Source organism: Bos indicus x Bos taurus, chromosome 19, assembly GCF_003369695.1.
Source record: "Bos indicus x Bos taurus breed Angus x Brahman F1 hybrid chromosome 19, Bos_hybrid_MaternalHap_v2.0, whole genome shotgun sequence".
NCBI classification, from domain to species: Eukaryota; Metazoa; Chordata; class Mammalia; order Artiodactyla; family Bovidae; genus Bos; species Bos indicus x Bos taurus.
Window position 1 is genome coordinate 40,842,061 of NC_040094.1, and position 24,957 is coordinate 40,867,017.

At 37.1% G+C, this 24,957-nt stretch overlaps 1 protein-coding gene across 3 annotated transcripts in view; it reads right to left on the reverse strand.

Moving 5' to 3' along the window:
* FBXL20 (F-box and leucine rich repeat protein 20) overlaps positions 1-24,957 on the reverse strand; it is a 101,423-nt gene that overhangs the window by 25,343 nt on the left and 51,123 nt on the right. For all 3 annotated transcript variants that reach the window (XM_027519802.1, XM_027519803.1, XM_027519804.1), the window contains exons 2-4: positions 20,679-20,740; positions 4,001-4,055; positions 1,032-1,106 (exon numbers count right to left, since the gene is read on the reverse strand). In XM_027519802.1, coding sequence (XP_027375603.1) covers positions 1,032-1,106; positions 4,001-4,055; positions 20,679-20,740 — 192 coding nt within the window. The remainder of the gene's footprint in view (positions 1-1,031; positions 1,107-4,000; positions 4,056-20,678; positions 20,741-24,957) is intronic.

Consider the following 24,957-nt stretch of genomic DNA (forward strand, 5'->3'; position numbering starts at 1 on the left):
AAATATGCCTAAACTCTACATTGTTATTTATTTTGTTCATCTTTAAGATACTTTGTATTTGAGGAAATGGTGCTCTGTAGTTCTTTTATGTCACTGTATTATTGTTTCGGTACATTTACTATAGCACTCTAAATACAGCAGAGACTCAATGAACACTTAACAAAAGCTTGCTGAATGATTTTGTGGGTTATGTTGCTTTACACATTTACATCCATGAAGATAAAAAGAATTGGGAAAAACAAAAACCCACCATGTTGATGATACTTTCTGAAGATAATGGAAAGTTCATGTAAGGTTTCTTAAACTTCTTACATGAATCCTCAAGACAACTAAGCTCCATTAATATGTTAAAAACAAAAACCAAAACCCAACCCAGTTGAAAAAAATCTAAACCTAAATCTTACTTAATCCTTGTAACACAGTGAGGAAGCTATGATTTGCACTCTCCAGATGAGAGAACCAAGGACCACAGAGTTAAAATTCAGGTTAAAATAACATAAGCTTAAGCCATTCTCCATTTGAGAAAACAGGCAATACTAAGGCTGAAATATGAGAGAGAAATGAGAAGGGAAAAAAAAAATCTTTCCACAGCAAAAGTAATCCAATACATTTTTCTGGAGAATGAAAGAAAAACTTATCTGTAGGCTCTCCTAGAACCCAAAATGCTCATCAAGAAGAATTTATGCAAATATTATGCCTCAGTAAGTTCTTAACTCCACTTATTTTTCCATAAACAGATATAAAAAGACTTCCTAAAAAGAGCAAACACAGGTCCATATTTCTACAACAAAAATAAAAACAAAAACTTAGTAATAAATAATTTACTATTATTTCAGTAAAATAATTTTGCTTATTCTCAAAAGCTGATCAAGTTCTTGGGGAACACTGCAGGCTCTCATGAAATTCAGATGCACTGAAATTAATGGTTTCTCTCTCCAGGGAAAGGAGATTTATATAGCTGAGGCTAATTTGTTCCATGCTGTAATTACATTCTAACAAGAGAAATGGGGCCACACACCACATAATTATACCTCAATATCCCTCTGGAAATCAAACAGGTCAATTCGCTGCCAGTTACTGCCATCCAAAGCTAGAACATTCCAGGCCTATTTTGAAGAAAAAGACACAAAATGAGAAGCTGAAATGAAGGGAAAAAGCCAGTGAAGTTCAAGTTCAAAAATCAACCTAATAATGATTGAAATTGTCCAAAAAAATGTCTCAGCACACCCATCATTAACTCCCAAAAGGTGAGTCTCATTTCTGATTCATGTTTTATTCTCTAAGTAGATTATCTCATAAATGAGTGGGTACAGAAATTAGCAGCTGTGAAAGATCTTACATTAGGGGGCTGGGGAAAGGACAGGTTGTAATAAGTACCATAGTCATAGACTGTTTTCTAACTGGAATTTCTGATTTCAAAATGAGACGATCCAATTGGTGAAAAGCAAGTCTGTTACTCCAGGAACAAGGTGAGGAAGAAACCAAAAAAAGAAGATGGACTCTGAATGTACTGTGTTCAATACATATATCATGTTTGATAAAAATATGCTAATCCATAGCATCACTTGTTTGGATCTGAAACTGTGACCTGGGATTTACAAAAGACACTATCATTTCTCTATATACGTGACAGAGACTTTAATGCTTTCCTCATTACCAACGAGCTCACTCAGGCATGTTTTCCAATTGGTTATCTTTCCTTTCAACTCAGTTCAATGGTAATACATTTCTTTAATTAGCTAAAGAGAGGCAAGAAGGCTTTTCAACTTTTCAGGATAAGGTGAAAAATGACTCTACAGTGTTAACTTGCTATGGATCATTCTGCATTGTATTTTAATCAGAAAGCCTTTAAAAGTTTTCCTTATTAAATTTAAAGTGTATGCAAAGTCTTAATCCTGTTAATTCATAAACTGAGAATATCATCTCCTTTTACAACAATTCAAAACACAGATTCGAAACACTGAAATTGTAAAAAGGAAACTGCAGGCACACTTTTAAGTCCCAGGTAACTGTCATACAACCAGCAAGACATATGCCAGGGGTATAGGAGAAAACAAAGTTATTATTCTAGAAATCTTTAAGGTTCTCTTAGGATTTCAATGTTACGTTTCATCTTGTAGCTTCATATTTTTCTAATTTTTTTTTCCTCCTTTCTTCTTTTAAAACATTTTATCTGTCTTTCATTAGCTGTGCTGGGTGTTCGTTGCTGTGTGGGCTTTTCCCTAGTTGCTGCAAGCAGGGGCTACTTTTAAGTTGCAGTGTGCGGGCTTCTCATTGTGGTGGCTTCTCCTGTTGCAGAGTACAGGCTCTAGGGCATACAGGATTCAATAGTTGTGCTTCCCGGGCTCTAGAGCACAGGCTCAGCAGTTGTGGTGCACAGGCTTAGTTGTTCTGTGGCATGTGGGCTCTTCCTGGATCAGGGATCAAACCCATGTCTCCTGCACTGGCAGGCGGATTCTTTATCACTGATCCACGAGGGACGCCCCCAATGGGTTCTTAAATGGCTCCATGGAAGACAAGAACTTGTAAAGATCATGTGTTCACTAGATTCATAGGCTAAATATACCTCTGGTTTGGCTTGATATTTCTCATTTCCTCACACTACTTTTTCCAGCAAGCAGGAAACATGCTAAACTGAGACTAAAATTAGGAATGACAGGTTTCTCTCCAGAGTTTTTTTTTTAAAAGCACATTAACAAAATACTTCAAGTGCAGAGAGTAACAGGCTAACTACTGATGAACCAACTGTACAGATTTAACAAAGACTGGCATTGTGCTGCCTTTTAAGTTAAAACACATTAAGAAGGAAGAAGAACCTGAACATGAAAACAACAACTAAAACTCACTCAAATCAACACTCTTGAGATGAGACTCTGCTACTGAACAGGTTTAGACACCAGTCTGGGCATTTTGTTTCTCAGTGATGACCTCAGCTTCAAATGTAGACAGAAAAGAAACCCCAACTCATTTGTACCAGCTATGACTAGAGCAACGACTCAGGCACCAGGAACAGAAATGTCATGAATAGAAATCATCAAAATATGACTGCCTGTTTCCTAAATAGCTGATACAGTTTCAGTATGGCTTTTAGGATGTAGAAATTATATTAACGTTAGCAAGATAACATGAATTTTCTATGCTAAGTTTTGTGCTTTTTTTTTTTCCTGAGGAAATCAGTGTTGGAAACTTTAAGGAAAACCTGTCTTTACAAAGATAAATACTCTGATATAATCAACCATATTACATATTCAGCACCTACAACTATACCTGGCACATAGTAAGGTTCTCAATAAATATTTGTTGAACAATCAAAAAGCCATTGTCTATTTTATAAAAAGGTGGTAAAAATATGTATTCACTCATGTTATTAAATATTATATATATATATTACAAAAGAGACTAGGAATGGTTCATAATATAATTTTCCCACAGCAGAGACTCTATTCTTAGTATTACTGGCAACAATAGGATTATGATATTTCACTGTTTTGTCACAGTCATGTCAGTTGTCAAAAGTTTGTAAGTAAGAGTAATGCAGAAACTGACTTTGAGAAAGCAATTTGGTTTGTGCGGTAATTTCTTAAAAATTAAATTCTAGTTATAACCTTTTGAGAAAAAAATACCAGGAGATATCAAAAGCTTTCCATGTATATACATAAAATGAAGTAGGAAAACATAATGAAACACTGTATTATTACAGTTCCAAGTAAAGTCTAATCTTTTTACTTTGCACGTTTAATATGCTTTTTCCTTGAAGATGCTTCCTCTGCACGTATTATAGAAATAGTCAAGAGTTTCAAAAAACTAAAGTTAGCAACAATATATATAGTAGAATTCCACTGCAGAATTAACATGGGTTTAGGTATGCCATGGGTGCAACAACATCCTTGGAAACATAACACACAACTACCATCTGAAGGAAATGGTTCGTCTGCTACAGAAGCTGATTATCATTAATGTCAGCAAGGAATCCTCTTCTAATCATGTCAGCCACTCTTACCCTGGAGACCTGAGCACAGCGACACAAGGTAACAACATCCAGAAAAGAAAATATCCTAAAAAGAGATGGAGAAAAACTTTACTATACATTATATGACAAAGGAGTTTCTCTTGATTTTTGCCTATAAATAATTGGTTATGTTAACACATGCAGGAAAAGACAGAAGTCCTTTAAATAATCACACAAAAAGCTGAAGCAATTTATACAACCCATATAAAACATACGGGAAAAAGTCATCTTTTACCTGATAATGTTATGTGTAAGTACAAGTTCAATCATTCACATTAAGGCATGATAAAATATTTCCAATACATTTTTTCTTTAAAGTAAAAAAACAATTTCCACACCATGATTATCAAAAGAAAGAGGCTAGGGGAGAGTTATCTTTATAAAGAATTTTACAGTTATGAAGGGAAAAAAATAAAGTATTGGCAACACCTAAAAATTAGCAAATATAAAATGTTAAATCTCTATGTATTTAATTCCAATTTGGGAAATTGTAAAACTCATTTAACACATCAATGTCAGGAAACACCACCTAAATTTTTTCTTAGGCAGTTTAGTAGTATTGTAGAGACTCTCTTAGAGAGTTTAATATTATTGAAGCATTATTACTTGAAATAATTAACTTGCCTAAAGAACGATAACTCTCTATACCATAAGCCACCCATAAAAACAGGTCAGAGCATTCTGGCAATAAAGTGAATGGGTCACTTGAGCTTCAAGGTCTCCTTACCCATGAATACCTTTAAAGGGCATTTTGATCTCAATAACAAGTGAAGCTCTTCTGCACGTGGCAAAAGGTACAGTATAGCATGTACTTTATACCTGTGGCGGATTCATTTTGATATATGGCAAAACTAATACAATATTGTAAAGTTAAAAAATAAAATAAAATAAAAATAAATAAAGATGATATTCCTTGAAATAGCTGGAGATACTGGAGTGTTACGAAATGGAGGTCAAGAAGCATCAATCTGGAGATGAAGGCTACACTTTCTGTTCCAAGTTACTGTAACAGAACAAACTATTTGGTGATTAGAGGCTGTCAATCACATTTTAGAACTTGGAATAAACTGAGTTAATAATTACATCAGACAGAAAAGTTATGTATATTTTGTAAATAAAGTTTTTTAAAACTATTTTTAAGTTTAGGTAATATACATAACATGAAACTTACCAGCTAACCACTTTTAAATGTACAGTTCAATAGTATGAAGTACATTCACACTGCTGCACAAGCACCACCAACACTAGCCATCTCAAGAACTTTCTCATTTTCCCAAACTGAAACTCTATACACAGTGAACAGTGACTCCTCACTTCCCTTTCCCCAGCTCCTGGCAACCACCACTCTGCTTTGTTTCTCTATGAATTTAACTACTCCACATACTTCATATGAATGGAATCATATAGTATCTGCCTTTTTGTTACAGGCTTCTTATTTCATGTCTTCAAGGTTCATCCATGCTGTTGAATGTATCTGAACTACCTTTTTAAAAGCTGAATAATATTCCAATGTATACATATACCATATTTTCTACATCTGTCCATAGATGGAAAGTGTGAACACCTTTCTTGATCCCTTGAGGTGACCCTGCTACAACCCTGATGGCTCTCTTTAATAAAATAAAATTTCCATCTTTCTAAATACTGATTACAAACACCATTCCCAAATAAATACATACACTATGAATCTAGGTACCTCAATTCCTAAAACAGTAAGTTTACCTAATGCAACAAACCTTCCTACACTGCTTAATGCTGCTGCTTTTCCCTGTCATCCACTATATACTATCGTTTTTGTGGAGCTTCCTCAAGATCCCATTTCTGCCAAATCACCAGTAATCCCTAAGTAATTTGCATAAATATAATGTTATACATGGCAGGGACACAGGAGAGAAATTTTAGATAACGGATCCTCGTTAGACTAGGTTTAGTAACCTTTCAACAGAAAGGTTCTCCACAAAATAAAGCATAATAGACAGACATGAAACCTCAGGTTAGAGGTCAAATGTAGACCTAGGAGACTCTCTGAAGCACATATCCCAACAATCATAATTCCATTCTTAGAATGTACTATCTGGGGTTCTAATGTCAAAATTCCCTTGAGTTGGCTTTTCACCTGGGTTTGACATTATGCTACATTAAAGAGAGAAAGAAGACAAATACAGTCTCTGTGCCCCTCTGTGGCAATACTAGTTTGGGCTTTCCAGTCCTGATTTGGACTCCTAGTAAGATAGATGTGATAAGCTTCTGTACTTGAAAGTAAAGTCGCTCAGTCATCTCCGACTCTTTGTGACCCCATGGAATTCTCAGCCTTTCCCTTCTCTAGGGGATCTTCCCAACCCAGGGATAGAACCCAGGTCTCCTGCATTGCAGGCACATCCTTTAACCAACTGAGCTATCAGGGAAGCCTAAGATGGATGTGATAAGCCTCTGTGCTTAAATTTCAACCATCCCACAGTCTGTCTAAATGTCTGCTATTATTTAGTAACTTCTGACTTCTACTTATCCTAGGAGATAAGGAGAGACAATTACCTTTAGAAACCCAAATATATGGACTGATGGGATAAGCTGCTAGAGTTTCAGTTACAGTGACTGGGTGCTGGAGGAGGGGAGAGGCCAGTTGGTGAGGATGGTGAAGAGGAGGCTCACAGAGAGCATTTATCCTTCTAAATATGGTTAACATTAATTTAAACTAAAAAAAAATCAATATAATTTTAAGTATGCATTTGTAGGATAAGTCAAGGTGAAACAATACTACTCTTTTCATATGACAGGCAAGAACAGTAAAACTACATTATACTGCTTTTCATCATCTTCAGGCTTGGTACTTTACACTGCAACCCTTTACACAACTCCTTCTTGAGGATACCTATTATCCGTAACCAGAATGGTTACGATCAAAGAGATAAGAAAACTGAGGGCGAATGAAAGGTCTGTTACTATTGAAGCATCCTGCTTGACTGGTTCAATAAGTCTTTCCCCATCTTTTATCAAGAGATTGTTGAAAAACTGGCCTAGCTTTAGGCCACCCAAGTTTAGGTAAAGTAGGCCTCATCTTCCCCATTCAAGCAAAAAGACTTTGGCTAGGTTTCTGAAATATAATGCGGAAGAAGTTAGGGTCTAATTATAAGTAGATGTTATTGCCATATGAAAAAAAAAGATGTGCATGGTCCTAGAGAAGGCAGAATTTCTGAGTGTGGAGCCCAGATATCTGCAGAAAAAAAAAACAATTTCTCCAGGTGATTCTTATGAATATTATATAAAGGTGATAATTTATGATTTTCAAAAACATTTATAAAAGATGTGCAATTCAGATATTTTTAAAGCAAACTGCAGACAACTACACCTTCATGTTTTTAACCCGTTGATCATGGACTGAAATACACCAGGGTAGAGAGATGACAACAGTGAATAACAGCAAAGCCTTTTCATTAATTTACAAATTCAAATCTCTAGATGAAGAGGAATTTTTTTGGTTAATCCATACCCACTAACAAAAAATGAACGTCAAAGATGGCATCTGCCTGAGTTTGAGATCTAATACTCAAAAGAAGTCAAAGTCAAGAATCATTCTTCAGTCAGAACTCATTTTTAAGATTCAAAAAGAAGGATGGGGATGGGGCAGAAAGGAGGGACAGATCTCCTGTTGGACAGATCTATCTGGTCTCTGATCATGTTTGTTTTATAAACTCAGAAATAAAATTAGGTTCTACTTCTGGTCATGGCTGAGTAAGTTTCCACTGGACTAACTTTCTAGATACAACATCAAATTGTGAACATAAAAACAACCATCTGAAGGCAACAGAGATGAACAAATGCAGGCAGTTATTAAAGGGGAAAAGGGAACAACAAGCGACTCTGCAGGTGTTTTGTTTTTTTTTTTCATGGGTTTTATTCTGAGGACAGGTTGTACTTGGGGCTCTTAGAACTTGCATAGAAACCTGTGAAGGGGAATCAAGAGCAGAGTCTGGAGCAACCATAGGCAACAGGAAGTGAGCAGAGAAAGAAAGTTAGAATGATGTGAGGGAGCACAAATTCCGTCCAAACCCCCAAGAGACCTCTGACTACTGTGAGTGGTGGAAACACTCCAAGCTGCTAAATTTAGAAGAACTGAACTTGCATTTCAGGGGCCACCCACAACATGGGACACAAAGTTTGTAGGCTGGGGACAGCCAAGTTACCTATCTGCTAAAAATAAACAAATGAATACATTCAGTAAAACTCCAAACTGAATACACAGAGATGAATAAAATGAACTAAAACATTTTAAACGAATAATGTAAAAAAAGAAAACCAATGTAACTTTTGAACTCTGTATTTTCTGTATATCACCAGGAAAAAGACCAAAAACAAACGAACTCATAACAAAAAACTATAAATAATGAACTCTAATTAGATTCCTCAGAGTGTAATGGGTTATTTCATGTGCAATCTAAGATTGAGTAAATAAGTAATTATATTGTAGACAGAGTCATATTTCTCCCTTAGAGAAGAAGAGTCGTATTACACCCATAAATATGGAAAGGAGAGCTAAAATGAGCCTTAAGGTATTAGACTAGGATTGGAGCTGTTAGTATAAACTGGTTATATAAGAGAATTGTCATGTTTAATTTATCTATTCATCTATATATAGATACAGATATAAAATTGCATAAAGATGTGTTCATGCACTACCCACCTCCAAACATGTATTTCTTAGCTCCATCTAATGAGAAGATCTACAAGCAATGATGTCCAGTAGCAATAAACATAGGTAGGGTAGAGATCTTAGTTTCTAAATACCATTCTCCACTCAAAATCATCCCTGTGCTCCTTGCAAAAATGTCTGATTCCAGGACTGGGTCAGGAAAAGTACAAGAAGATCCTAGAGTATCTTGTGCCAAAAAACAAGGATATATTCAAAGAATGATGGGACATATTCAAAGAACATAGAATATAACCCTAAGGGACTCCCACTGGCTAAATTTGCAACATTTTGAGCAGAAAACAAATGCGATTACCACACACTGAATAAAATAGGAATTCATGAGTATATATTGATGTTACTAAAGAAAGGAAAAAACGGGATAGAAGGGAAAACTCTTCTTCAGAGAATTCCAACTAGTAAAATGTAGAAGTAAAGATGGAATTAGAGAATCACCATTTGGTAACCACAACAGTAATAACTGTTTCAAGGAAGAAACAAAAACTTTAACTGACTGAGTTAATGTTTGATGAGAAAACAACATATTCACATAGTCTCAAAGTATTTCACCACAGGACACTTACTAATGATAAGGGGGAAAATGGTAACATTACAGTGGAGAAATCTGGCAGATACCACCTTAACCTGATGATCTAAGTTAACATCAACAGTAATGGGACAAACAGACATCTTATGCTTATGATACCAACAATGAGGGAGCCTCCCAGATGGTGCTAGTGGTAAAGAACCCACCTGCCAATGCAGGAGACATAAGAGATGTGGGCTTGATTCCTGGGCCAGGAAGATCCCCTGGAGGAGGGCAGGGCAATGCACTTCAGCATTCTTGCCTGGAGAATCCCATGGACAGAGGAGCCTGGCGGGCTGCATTCCATAGGGTCACAAAGAGTAGGCCATGACTGCAGTGATTAGCACGGCACAGCACATGAACAATAAGAATACTACCTAGCTTCTGTGGTATTCCTACAAAACTGTGACAACTGAATTTACTCATGAAGGACATTCTGTAAAGAATCTTCAAAACTGCCAATGGCTACAAAAGACAAAGAAAGACTGAAGGCCTCTTCAAAATTGAAACCAGATGAAGAGAAGTGAGAAGTAAATGCAACCTGTGATCTTGGACTGCAACTTGAATCAGAAAGATTTCTTGCCTTGTACTACAAAGAACACAAAGAACAGGATCATGCATAGGATAACTAGTAAAATAGGGATAAGGTCTATAGACTACATAATAGTATCACATCAACGTGTATTTAGAAATTACAGTAATTTCAATTACTGTACTGTGTTTATAAATGAGAAAGTCTTTGATTTTAGAAAATTCACACTGAAGTCTTGGGTAAAAAGTCTGGTTTGCAACTTAACCCAAATAGTTAAGAAAAAATAATGTAAGTACAGTCAAAGGTTAACATTTGAGGAATCCAAGTAAAAGTTTTATGGAATTTCTTTGAACTACTTCTGAATCTTTTCAGTAAATTTAAAATAATCTAAAAACACAAAGAGGAAAAAAAGAAGTAAAAAATATGTTAAAACTCAAAGGAGTGGCAAGAAATAAAAATACAAACAATAACCACTGGCTTAGTATCAGCTATATATATCTAATTGGGTCATCCTGTATTCTGCAAGCTAACTCCTGCACCCAAGCCTTGAACAATAACACAATTAACACACAGAAAACACAAACTTCAGGAAACAAAGAGATAAAGATTATTTTCCAAATAATGTTTTCTTCTAGGGTTATATTCCTAGGATACTCATGCTCCTTTGTCCTCAAGATGGCCCCAATCTTGACAGAGTCATGATTTTAGGGCTATTAAAAACTGGCCCCACAATATCAAGCTGAGCCTGCTGGGAGTTCATGTACTAGGATGTGTAATGATAGGAAGACAAAAAAGACTTGAAAAAAAACAGTATGTTCACATAGTCAAGTGGCTCTCAGTCTCAAAAGACAAACAGCGTTGTGTCCACATACATAAATAACCTACACAAAGGCAATGAGCCTAATACGTATCTTATTAATAGTCCATCACTACCAAGACATCAGGGCTTCCTCCTGGCTCAGCTGCTAAAGAATGTGCCTGCAATGTGAGAGACCTGCGTTCAATCCCTGGGTTGGGAAGATCCCCTGGAGAACGGAACGGCTCCCCACTCCAGTATTTTAGCCTGGAGAATTCCATGGACTGTGTAGTCCATGGGGTCACAAAGAGTCGGACACGACTGAGCAACTCTCACCAAGACAACAAGGCAAGAGTGGAGAATTGTTACTGGCTAAGAAAATGTGGAGCCAAGCAAGAGCTGAAGTCTCTAAGAGAACTAAAATAAAACAGGCAATTCACTCCCCAAGACTATTTTGTTACTGCTGTTGTAGTTCCTCCAGGCAACGGAGTGTTAGGCTTGGAAATATTAAAACAGCAAATGGCAGGACCTCCCTGGTGGTCCAGTGGTTAGGACTTGCTTCCACTGCAGGGGGCAAAGGTTCCATCCCTGGTTGGAGAACTAAGATCCCGCATGCCACATGGCACAGCCAAAAAAAAAGGGCAATTATGAAGAAACATGCAAACCAGGCAAGAGATGAAGTTTGAGACAGGCAGCATCCAATTTATTAACGGACTGTATATGCAAAGTTCGTGAATTCTCCAATATAAACAATATCACAAAGAAGAGTTTGTTTGCCAGACAAGCCTTAGGGGGAAAAAGTCCTAAACTACAATACTATGTATTATGCAAAAGAGCCTGAGCTTCAAATCTTGTAGCATGCCTGAATCAAAAACCCTTTGCCTCTGTCCACAAAGAGGAAACAATAATCTCATCTGAAATGCTCTTCCTCCTTACTCTCCTGCAACATCCAGTTAATCACTACTTAACCCTTTATGACTCAGCTCAGGTCTCGTTTCCTTGGAAGCATCTTCTGAACTCTCTAGGGTTGGCTGCAATGTCCTACACGTGAGCTTTGCTCTAGGCAAACCTCCACTATACCTTTATATTGATTATTTTCCTGTCAGTCTTTTCTACTACCCACTGAGTTTCTTGAGGACAAAAAGTCCCGTTTATTTCTATATCCAACATAATGATTGGTACACTGCATGTCTCCCACTATAGTAAGGTTTAAGGAAATTCCAACTATGTAATATTCCAGAAAACACAAAACTATGGAGATCAAAAAATAAGTGGTCGCCTGGGATAAGACCCTGGTGCTGGGAAAGACTGAAGGCAGGAGGAGAAGGGGACGAGAGAGGACGAAATGGCTGGACGGCATCACCGACTCAATGAGTTTGAGCAAGCTCCGGGTGATGGTGAAGGACAGGGAAGCCAGGCTGCAGTCCATGGAGTTGCAAAGAGTTGGACGCGACTGAGTGACTGAACAACAACAAGGGATGAAAAGTGAGAGAGATAAACAGGCAGAGCAGAAAGGATTTTTACAGCAGTAAAAACACTATGTATGATATTGTAATGATGGATATGTTATTACACATTTGTACAAACCCATAAAATCTATGGAGAAGGAAATGGCAACCCACTCCAGTACTCCTGCCTGGAAAATCCCAAGGACAGAGGAGCCTGGTAGGCTACAGTCCATGGGGTCACAAGGAGTCAGACATGACTGAACGACTTCACTTCACCTCATAAAATCTACAACACCAAGAGTGAACCTTAAGGTAAACTACAGACTTAAGATAATTATAAGGTGAAGAAAGTAGGGAAAACCACTAGACCATTCAGGTATGACCTAAATCAAATCCCTTATGATTATACAGTGGAAGTGAGAAATAGATTTAAGGGCCTAGATCTGATAGATAGAGTGCCTGATGAACTATGGAATGAGGTTTGTGACATTGTACAGGAGACAGGGATCAAGACCATCACCATGGAAAAGAAATGCAAAAAAGCAAAATGGCTGTCTGGGGAGACCTTACAAATAGCTGTGAAAAGAAGAGAAGCGAAAAGCAAAGGAGAAAAGGAAAGATATAAGCATCTGAATGCAGAGTTCCAAAGAATAGCAAGAAGAGATAAGAAAGCCTTCCTCAGCAATCAATGCAAAGAAATAGAGGAAAACAACAGAATGGGAAAGACTAGAGATCTCTTGAAGAAAATCAGAGACACCAAGGGAACATTTCATGCAAAGATGGGCTCAAAATGGTATGGACCTAACAGAAGCAGAAGATATTAAGAAGCGGTGGCAAGAATACACAGAAGAACTGTACAAAAAAGATCTTCATGACCCAGATAATCACGATGGTGTGATCACTGACCTAGAGCCAGACATCCTGGAATGTGAAGTCAAGTGGGCCTTAGGAAGCATCACTACGAACAAAGCTAGTGGAGGTGATGGAATTCCAGTTCAGCTAGTTCAAATCCTGAAAGATGATGCTGTGAAAGTGCTGTACTCAATATGCCAGCAAATCTGGAAAACTCAGCAGTGGCCACAGGACTGGAAAAGGTCAGTTTTCATTCCAATCCTAAAGAAAGGCAATGCCAAAGAATGCTCAAACTACCACACAATTGCACTCATCTCACACACTAGTAAAGTAATGCTCAAAATTCTCCAAGCCAGGCTTCAGCAATATGTGAACTGTGAACTTCCTGATGTTCAAGCTGGTTTTAGAAAAGGCAGAGGAACCAGAGATCAAATTGCCAACATCCGCTGGATCATGGAAAAAGCAAGAGAGTTCCAGAAAAACATCTATTTCTGCTTTACTGACTATGCCAAAGCCTTTGACTGTGTGGATCACAATAAACTGTGGAAAATTCTGAAAGAGATGGGAATACCAGACCACCTGACCTGCCTCTTGAGAAATATGTACGCAGGTCAGGAAGCAACTGTTAGAACTGGACATGGAACAACAGACTGGTTCCAAATAGAATAAGGAGTACATCAAGGCTGTATATTGTCACTCTGCTTATTTAACTTATATGCAGAGTACATCATGAGAAACGCTGGACTGGAAGAAACACAAGCTGGAATCAAGATTGCTGGGAGAAATATCAATAACATCAGATATGCAGATGATACCACCCTTATGGCAGAAAGTGAAGAGGAACTAAAAAGCCTCTTGATGAAGGTGAAAGTGGAGAGTGAAAAAGTTGGCTTAAAGCTCAACATTCAGAAAATGAAGATCATAGCATCCGGTCCCATCACTTCATGGGAAATAGATGGGGAAACAGTGGGAACAGTGTCAGACTTTATTTTTTTGGGCTCCAAAATCACTGCAGATGGTGACTGCAGCCATGAAATTAAAAGATGCTTACTCCTTGGAAGGAAAGTTATGACCAACCTAGATAGCATATTCAAAAGCAGAGACATTACTTTGCCAACAAAGGTTCGTCTAGTCAAGGCTATGGTTTTTCCTGTGGTCATGTATGGATGTGAGAGTTGGACTGTGAAGAAGGCTGAGCGCCGAAGAATTGATGCTTTTGAACTGTGGTGTTGGAGAAGACTCTTGAGAGTCCCTTGGACTGCAAGGAGATCCAACCAGTCCATTCTGAAGGAGATCAGCCCAGGGATTTTTTTGGAGGGAATGATGCTGAAGCTGAAACTCCAGTACTCTGGCCACCTCATGCGAAGAGTTGACTCATTGGAAAAGACTCTGATGCTGGGAGGGATTGAGGGCAGGAGGAGAAGGGGACGAGAGAGGATGAGATGGCTGGATGGCATCACTGACTCGAAGGATGAGTCTGAGTGAACTCCGGGAGTTGGTGATGGACAGGGAGGCCTGGCGTGCTGCGATTCATGGGGTTGCAAAGAGTCGGACACGACTGAGCGACTGAACTGAGCTGAAGGTGTTAATATAGGTTCATCTTTGGCAAACAAACAAATAAACAAAAAACATTCTGGTGGGTTATGTTGATAATGGGGGTGGAGGCCTGCATGTGTGAAGGGGCACGTGAGAAACCTCTGTACCTTCCTCTCATGTCACTGTAAACCTAAAACTGCTCTACAGAAGCAAATCCTTTAAAAGAAAGAAAGAAAGCTGAAGGACTACAAAGGACAAGAATGAGGCCTCATTACTGAACTTCAGCATTCTGCTAATGTAGAATAAAAACATACATCTTTTATTCTCTCACCAAGGAAATTGCAGTAGCAAACTCAAATGAAAATGCATCATACATACATGGTATGGGAAAAAACAGCCTAAACATATGCTTATGTTTATAAAGAGTCATATATGTAACTGTGTTAAAAATTACTGTGTTAAAAATCAGTATGAAAAAAAAAAAAAAATCAGTATGAAACAAAATGTATCACCTGAACCCCTGCCCCCCAAAAGGTTTAAGGGGACATAATTTAATTATTTTTGATATCTCGTGGCTTTCATAAAGAACATCAATTATCATTCTATTCAGTGAAATCCTCACGAGTAACTAAGTCACTAAAAAAACTTCTCTTCATTAAATAAACAACCCTGTACTGTAATATTTTTGAATGTTACTATTTTTAATTGATGTAACTCTGATTTATAACACTGTATAAGTCTCATGTGTAGAACACTGTATTTCTACTTCTGTATACCCTACAACATGCTCACCACCCAAAATTTACTTTCTATTAATTCACCATACAGTTGACCCCCTTTATACCTTTCCCACCACCCTTTCTCATCTGGGAACCACTACTCTTCTCAATCCTACATGTTTGTTTTTGTTGGTTTTCTTTTTTTTTCTTTCTTGTTTTCTTTCCTTTTTTAAGCCACACTGTGCAGCACACAGAATCTCAGTTCTCCAACCGGATGCCCCTTGAACTGGAAGCTCAGAGCTCTAAACAGTGAACCACCAGAAAAGTTTGCTTTTAAAATTAGTTTTTATATATTCTCTCTTATTGTCAGATTGCTAATAATAAACTCAGTGGACCCTCTATCAACATAACTCTTCTGATCCCATATTTACTGATATTCATAATTGAATTTGTGTTAACCGTGTTTAACGAAAAAAATAAAGAGTAAATGGGAACTGAGAAATGGCTGGCATGTATCCTTTAAGTAAAATGCACATTTGATCTTCCAGCTTGCTTTCTGTTTCTCTGATTTGTTCTGGATAATTGAGAAGACTAGAAAATGAAATGGTCAGTAAGAGCAATATTGTTTTTCTGTTCTTTGATTCAGGAACATCTGCCAATGCATCTTAAAGGTAAGAGATGATCACTTTTGGTAGTCTGAGTATCTAGTCACATCTTTTTATGGTCTACGAGTAAAAAATAGAATTAACAGTAATATACATGACACTTGATTGCACTTCCTATGTGCTGGGCACTCTTTCTAGTAAGAACTTCATATTTATCAACCCTTTGGATCCTTGTTTGTTGTTTAGTTGCCAAGTCGTGTCCAAATCTTTCAAGACTCCATGGACTGTAACTCGCCATTTCTTTCCCCAGGGGATCTTCTCAATCCAGGGGATTGAACCTGCCTCTCCTGCACTGGCAGGCGAAGTCCTTACCACTAAGTCACTAGGGAGGATTTTAGTACTTTCCTAAAAGGTAGGTACTAAAATCTTCAGTTTACAGCTAGTAAATGACAAAACGCAGGTGTTGAGATTTCAGAGCTGATGTTTCTAACCATTATGCCCTTAAAAGTAAGAAAACACACTCCCCTATCCACCCTGAACTCCTGGCAATTAAAGTGAATGAAAATACTAGATATTATCAGTGTTGTAAGCTTCCTGGAATAGAATATAATAAGACAGCATGTATACAGAAAAGAGTTCACATAGCAGGCCTATCCTTATTAGAAAGGCCCTTCAAATGTTGCTTGCACTGCTGCATCTTGGATGGCATTTGAGAATTTGGATTGCAGAGGTTTCCCACTATTCCCTGATAAGCTTCCCTGGTAGACATTTTACTTTTTTGTTGTAACTTATTTTTGGAGGAATTAAGCACACCCTGTGTGACTCCACTGGGAAAGGACTCTTAAAGGCAAAACCTGGTTTCCTATTTCACTCCATTCAGCCTTTTTTTTTTTTTTAAGTGAAACAAGTGAAGTTTTATTTACTAGGAGGAAAAGAGTACAATACATTGGACAGACATACGGGCGGACTCTGCTTTGTATCTTTTCCCTGTAATAAGTCATAGCTCTAAGTATGACTATATGCTGAGCCTTGAGTCCTCCCAGAAAATCATCAAACTTAGGAGTACTCCAGGGGACCCAATACAGCATGATTATTTAGACAAACAACTCCAGCCAATTCATTCTTTCCATCTAACTTCAGAAAATTCATCTACCAACTCATATATACACATAACATATTACATGATAATTATGAGTCAACACCCCAAGAGTTGAAAAATTAATGAAAAAAGTTTCAGATTCTTGTAAATAATGATAATCCTCATTCTGAAACTTCATTCTGTTTCATAGCTAAAAGGGCATGTGTGGGTTCAAACAGTCTTACTTACGACTCCTGTTATTTTTAAAGTTATCAATATCATTCTCAGAAGGAATCTTGAGAAACAAGTCACTTTACATTAGCTCTTGGAAAACAGAAGAGTCTCTGTCTTATAAACACTGACATTCATTTTTCAAGAGGTACTCCTAAAGATATGCACATGGTTCTGCTCTGAAAGGAAGTACTGTCAATTCTGCTAACTGAATTTCACATTATGCAAGCAGTGGATTCCAGCCTGCTGGAGCATTACTAATAAACTTTGTTTCAAAAGGAAAGGAGGAAAATCACTAAGTTAAAGTAAACTACAGCTAAGAAAAAACAAGAACACTTCCTTAATTCATTGGTAAATTGGCTGTGGCACTGAATTTGGCCCTAGCAACACAAGTTTTCCCCTTGTAGACTGATACATGTTGCACCAAATAATGTAATATGTAACTTAAAAAGCTAACCAAGCCAAACAGTCTATGCTACTTATTAAACTGTATTTTTTAAAACAGCTAATACACAGACATGGTATGAAATTCCAAATACACACACCCACAAATTTAGAAGCCACACAAAAAATCTGACCAATAAGTAATGACAGTAACAATATAACTCATAAAATAAAACACATATCCAGAAGTCTATACCATTATAAATAACTGAATAAATAAACATAACAGATGTGAAGGGTCTTCCTTACAGTGGAATTCTAATTAATAAATACAGGAAGAATTATGAAAATATAAAACCATGGCAAACATAACAATAGTAACTGTTTCAGGTAACATCAATGGAGGCTAAAATTAGTGGACAAAAACGAGTAACAGTACATAGGCTTAACGTATCTCCCACAAGATATTTATCAGGCTATTTAAGTTTCCTAAGGAAATATTACATTTAATGAATTTCAAAAAAATTACAAATGCCCTGGACAGAATTCATTAATATTTACACTAACTAACTGGCTCCCTGTTTAGTGTAATTTCAAAGATATCACAAAATTTTCTATTTGGCTTAATTGGTTTAAACAAAAAGTTGACCCATTGCCTGAAAGACAAATCAGTCAACCCATAGCTTCAGGTAATGGTAAGAAAAAGCCACTGAGATTCAGGAGTTGTTTGTGGTAACAAAAACTGGTTGATATAGGAATTCCTCTTTATCCAGTCTTCCCCCCAGTACTATCTGTTTTAGCAACTATAGGCCTTACAGTTCATCAACAGTTAACAGAGCAAAGGCAAAACAGTGACTAAATCAAAACCACAGTGAGATATTAACACTCCCCTATGGCTATTATCAAGAAGATAAGAAATAACAAGTGTTGGTGAGGATGTGGAGAAAAGAGAACCCTCATACACAGTTGGTGGGAATGTAAATTGGTCCAGACGTTACAGAAAACAGTATGAGATTCTTAAGTAAAGATAGATCTACCATATAATCTCAGCAATCTTCAGCAATACGTGAACCGTGAACTTCCAGATGTTCAAGCTGGTTTTAGAAAAGGCAGAGGAATAGAGATTAAATTGCCAACATCTGCTGGATCACTGAAAAAGCAAGAGAGTTCCAGTAAAACATCTATTTCTGCTTTATTGACTATGCCAAAGCCTTTGACTGTGTGGATCACAATAAACTGTGGAAAATTCTCAAAGAGATGGGAATACCAGACCACCTGACCTGCCTCTTGAGAGACCTATGTGCAGGTCAGGAAGCAACAGTTAGAACTGGACATGAAACAGCAGACTGGTTCCAAATAGGATAAGGAGTACGTGAAGGCTGTATATTGTCACCCTGTTTATTTAACTTATATGCAGAGTACATCATGAGAAACGCTGAGCTGGAAGAAGCACAAGCTTCTAAAAGAAGCTAAAACAGTAACAACAAAAAACCCAACAAATTTTTAACTATGGGTTGTGATGGATATTAACTAGATTTACTGTGGTGATAATTTTGCAATATATTATTTTTTGCTGCATATATTATTATTGTTTTTTTGCTGCACCATGTGGGATCCAGGATCTTAATTCCCAACCAGGATTGAACCTGTACCCTCAGCAGTGGAAGCATGGAGTCTTAGCCACTGGACCGCCATTTTGCAATATATACAAATATCAAATCATTATGTTATATACCTGAAACTAATAGATTATATGTCAATTATATCTAAAAAAGGAAAAGAGGGGAGGGAGTGGGAGGGGAATGAGAAACGGTGTCTAAAGTTAGAAAGGGCCAGGGCAGGCAATGGTGCAGTGTAAAGAATTACAGAAGATGTTATCCGTGTCACCCTCATTTCTTGCCTATATTTCTTTAATAGCCTTCTTATTGCTTTCCACTCCAATCTCCCAATCTGGCTGGCACACAGTACCCAGGCTAATGCTTTAAAAATATAAACCAGATCATATTATTCCCCTGTCACAACATGAGAGGTCTCATAGACCACTGTAAGGAATCTGAGTTTCATGACAAAAACAGAAAAACTCTAATAAAATATAAAAACATAAACACAGTATGATAACAGCATGATTGCTCAGTCATAGCCGACCCTTTGCTGCCCCATGGATTGTAGCCTGCTAGGCTCCTCTGTCCATGGAATTTTCCAGGCAAGAGTACTAGAGTGGGTTGCCATTTCCCACTCCAGGGGATCTTCCCAAACCAAGGATCGAACCTGCGTCTCTTGAGTCTCCTGCATTGGCAGGGAGCACTACCTGGGAAGCCCAATATTAAAAATAAGTGTGTCTTAACGTACTCAGTTTATGGTAACAATGAAGAACATAACCTAACGTACTCAGTTTATGGTAACAATGAAGAACACATAACCTAAAGTACTCAGTTTATGGGAACAATGAAGAACATAACCTAACGTACTCAGTTTATGGTAACAATGAAGAACGTAACCTAACGTACTCAGTTTATGGGAACAATGAAGAACATAACCTTATTTAAATACATTCTTCTTTAAGATAGCTAAAATTTCACTGAAATTTATGGCATACTCAAAGATATTCAGAGTGCATTTTCCAATGGCTCTGGTAGTCTAGGATGTTTTTTCAACTATAGTCAATCAGCTCATATGTATGTTTTACTTTCATGGAAAAAATCCATTTCAAGTTGAATTCAGTTTTTTTTTTTTTTTTTTTCCTTAGCATTTTCAAAGTTTAAGTCCTAGGATTTAATCCCTGCTTCCAAGGATCTTGCAACCTAGTGGAGGACTCAGCATGCAAATACTTAGGAATGCCAGAAATACTCTTTACCAGCACTAGAGCGAGATATTTTTCATCCTGAAGTAGGGACTGGTTATGGGCTAGACAGCAGTACCAGCTATGACCAAGAAGATGCCCCTGAACACAGTAACTTCTAACATTTTGCAAAGACAATGTGCTTTTTTCAGTCATGCTATTCTAATAAAATCCCGAGTGTAATAGAGGAAAGTTTCAAGCAACTTTTTAAAAGGCCGTAATTCCTAGGATAAGACTGTTTAATAAAGGCATCAATAAATTTTAAAATTCAGATAATCCAGATCCTAAAGATACACAAAAATGAGCAAAAACTCTTAAGATTATTTTAAACAGGCAAATGTGATACAAAACAAAAAAACCATCATAAAGTTAGACTTACCGTAATAGGAGTTCTTTGGGAAGTTTTTTATTGATTACAGCTTCATCGCTATTTGAGAACATCTGCAAAAACAAAATCATTGTGTCAAGTGCTACTTAACATTTTATTATGTTTAACTCAATAGTTTAGACTACCACCTGGTAGCTCAGACGGTAAAGCATCTGCCTACAATGTGGGAGACCCGGGTTCGATCCCTGGGTAGGGAAGATCCCCTGGAGAAGGAAATGGCAACTCAAGCCAGTTCTCTTGCCTGGACCGAGGAGCCTTGTAGGCTACAGTCCACGGGGTTGCAAAGAGTTGGACACGACTGAGCGACTTCACTTCAACAGTTTAGAGGTAATCCTCTTAGGAGAAAAGAGAATAACCACAATGGATGTTATAAACCAAAGTCATATTTTCAGAAACTCCTTAGGCTAAAAAATGTCTGAGACATTTAATTTGCTCTCTATCTTTATCTTTAGAGAAAAATTAACTAATAGCAGCCAGAAGGATGATATTATGTGCCAGGTGCTATTTTTAGTCTTTTTCATGTATTAATGTATCAAATCTTCTTATGACCCTTAATCTTCATTTTACATATAAGGAAACCGAGGTACAAAAAATTTACTTGCTTAAAATTGTATCAGTACAGAGTGACCATTTGAAAAACCTTAAGGCAAGGTTATTTTTCAGATCTAACTCATATTTATTTGTTCATGGAGTTGTTCAGAAACCTAGGATAGGGAACATTCTCCTTCAAGTTTTATGAATCATGCAGAAAACTAATAGTGCTTCATAACCACAACCATATGCATTCTGGATGCACAAAGGATCACTCAAATTAATGAAATAACTCACAATGGGTATTTTTAAACAGACCCACAATTTCTTCCACTATAAGCTTGTCTAGTAAGCTACATTAAAAATAAAATACCTATATATCCAATAAAAAGTCAGGAAAGACAACACACATGTCACTGAAACTGAGGAGTATGTTCAGTCCCTGCTATTAAGTATCACATAGATGCCTCTTGACTTCACACAGTGAACATTTACTGAACATCTTGTAAGTATTAGGCACCTTTCTAGGCAATTAAATACAAAGATAGTAAGATATTAGCTCTGTACTTAAGGGGTTCCTCCTCTACAATGAGGAACACGGAAATAAGCAAATACTAAATTTGGGCTGGCATCAAGGAGATAAGCTAGAAATACGTTAAAATTATAGTTGAAGTAAAAGACGATACAGATCTCTGTAAGATTATAGGAAATGAAAAAAAAAGCTGGAGAAAAAAGGAATTTTAAAGAAGCTACAGAGTTGCTGATGGAAAGCTGGATCATCTACTAAGTTTCAGTGTAGCAAACACACTATGTTATAATAAAGCTACTGACTGACAATCACATGCTTTAGGAAATTACCTGACATCAAAGAAAAATCTGCTTCCCTAAAATCTCTATCCATTAATGGAAGTTACTAAGAAAAAAATCATACTCCTTTTTGGTAAAACAGTCTTTCAAAATGAAGTCATCACACTTCCTCCTAAACAAATCGCAAATTTCACAGTTTCTAATTTTCTAAGACTCTTGACTATTATGATTATTCATTTTTTTTTGGCCACACCATGCAGGATTTTAGTTTCCCCCAGCAGGGATCCAACATACGCCCCCTGCAGTGGAAGCATGGAGTCTTAACCAGTGCACTGCTAGGGAAGTTCCATCATCATTCTTCTCTAGGTACACTTACGGGAAAGAATGCATGAAGGAGTTATAAAGTGTACCCTGAATAATCTAGGGTTGATGACATAAATAACAATATCTTGCAAAGACAGCTAAATGTATCAAAAGTTGACACCTGCCTGGGGGACTTCTTAGCATACAACATGTATCTTAAGCTTGAGATCTTTGGAAAAAATTAAATTTTTAAGTATAAAATATCACTAAAGCACCCAATATAACAGACTATGCCCAACTCAAATCCAGAAAATATAAAAGATAATCGCTTTTATAGTAGAAATGCTGAACTCTTTATCTTGTATATTCAAAGTATTTAATTGAATACCCAGCAAGGCACTTTCTGCTCACTTGAATATAGACAATAATTAAACTGATAAAAAATATAAATCTGCTAGGTATTGTTCACACAACTTGTACAACTCTAGATTTTTTTTAAAAAAAGGAACAAAAATCAAAAAATTTTCCCCCTAAGTTAGCCTAAATGGGCTTCCCTAGTAGCTCAGTTGGTAAAGAATCTGCCTGCATTGCAGGAGACCCCAGTTTGATTCCTGGGTCGGGAAGATCCCCTGGAGAAGGGAACGGCTACCCACTCCACTATTCTGGCTGGGAGAATTCCATGGACTATATACTCCATGGGGTCGCAAAGAGTCGGACACGACTGAGTGACTTTCACTTCACTTCTTCAGCCTAAATAGGCCAAACGCTGTTGTGTCTATATCAACATGAGGTATATGAAAAAGTAAAGAAGAAAAGGAATAGTGTTCTGGGAGTACCTGGGAACCTACTCCAAGTAGAGAAAGATCAATGGTTCACAAACTGTGGTCAAATAACTGCATCAGCATCACACAGGACCTTGTTAGAAATGCAAGTTCTTGGGTTGTACCCCAGATCTACAGCATCAGAAACAGGGTGCCAGATGTGGTGGAGGGAAAAGAGAGGCAACCTGTACTTTAACAAGCCCTCCAGGTGATACTGATGCTTCCTGAAGTCTGAGAATCAATGGACCAGAAAAAAAGGATTGAGGACCCCAGAACTTATGAAATCATAGTTCTAACACAGAGTCAGAATATTTTATTATTTAAAGTGACACAGCAATGGAACTTAGAAAATAATCCTAGAGGTAGACACACATTAATTTTAGATGTTTTCTAGAAAATTCAAATGGCTTCCACTCTAGTTCATGATACTGTTTATAAAGTAAATACTTCACAGAAGCAACAGAATGTTTTAGACATCTTACTATTTCAGCTGAATCCAAACTCTAGATTTCTCATACAACATATAAAGATGTCAAAACCAATTAGACCAAGGATATAATTAATTAGAAAAATTTGTGAAGGTTTTAGGTATTATTGTTTTAGAGAAGTCACTGTTCAAACATCTGACATTCTTAGTTATCTCATTTCATATTAATGTGCGGATATACAGTGTTAGTTGCTCAGTCATGTCCAACTCTTTGTGACCCCATGGACTACAGCCACCACACTCTGCTGTCCATAGAATTCTCCAGGCAAGAATATTGGAGAGGGTTGCCATTCCCTTCTCCAGACGATCTTCTAGACTCAGGGACTGAACCTACATCTCCTGCACTGCAGGCAAATTCTTCACCGTCTGAGTCATCAGGGATATATAATTACATATTTTAATAATCTGTCTGCAAACAATTACAAGGATGTGGGTATGGGGGTGGTGGGGGAACATGAGGGCAACTATAATATTCTCTCTCAATTATTTGTTTCAAGATAGGACATCATCCCCTAAACAGACACTGTAACAGCCCTCCTGTTACAGGGAGGGACATTCTTATATATTTATATAAGGGATATAAATATATCCCTTGTATATAGGGATAGGGCATTCTTATATATCCAGGTTTTAAAAAATCTAAGTGATTTGGTTTGTCATACATTAACATTTATTACTGCTTTGTATAAAACTGTAATTGTTTTTCTATAAATTACCTAGTTAAGAAATATTAATTGTGAAACTACTTTTTATAAACTGTAATTATAACAAAGAGCTCCTGAATAGTATGAAGAAGCATTTTTTGGCTATTATTTTAGCTTTCCTGATCAGTTTTGAAATCTTTGGCAAACTTTGGGAATTAGTTTACTAAAACAATGAATTTAAATGCTCAGCACACAACAAAGACACAGGAAACCAATTCAAGAGGTTTTAAATCCAGGATCTGAGTGGGAAATGGCAACTGGGTTTAATAAAGGAAATAGGAAAAGAAACACTTTCTCAACAGTGACCCCTGCTGATTAAAGTAAAGTATAGCTAACAACTCCAAAACCCAGAAATCAAAAGGTCTGACCTATATTATTCAAGCATTATAGAGGAAATAAAAGTTTAATATGCATTTTGGCACAGATTACTAGTATCCCCCAATATCCTTTCTACACGTCTAGAGTAACAGAACTCCCATATTTTAGCTAACACATGGCTGTGTGGAAAGAAGACTTTATTTCCCATTACATTCTGGCCAATGGGATATAAGAAAAAGTGATGTGTACAGTATCAGGGGGCTTGGAGTGTCCTTAATGAGAGAGGGTGTGCCCCTTCT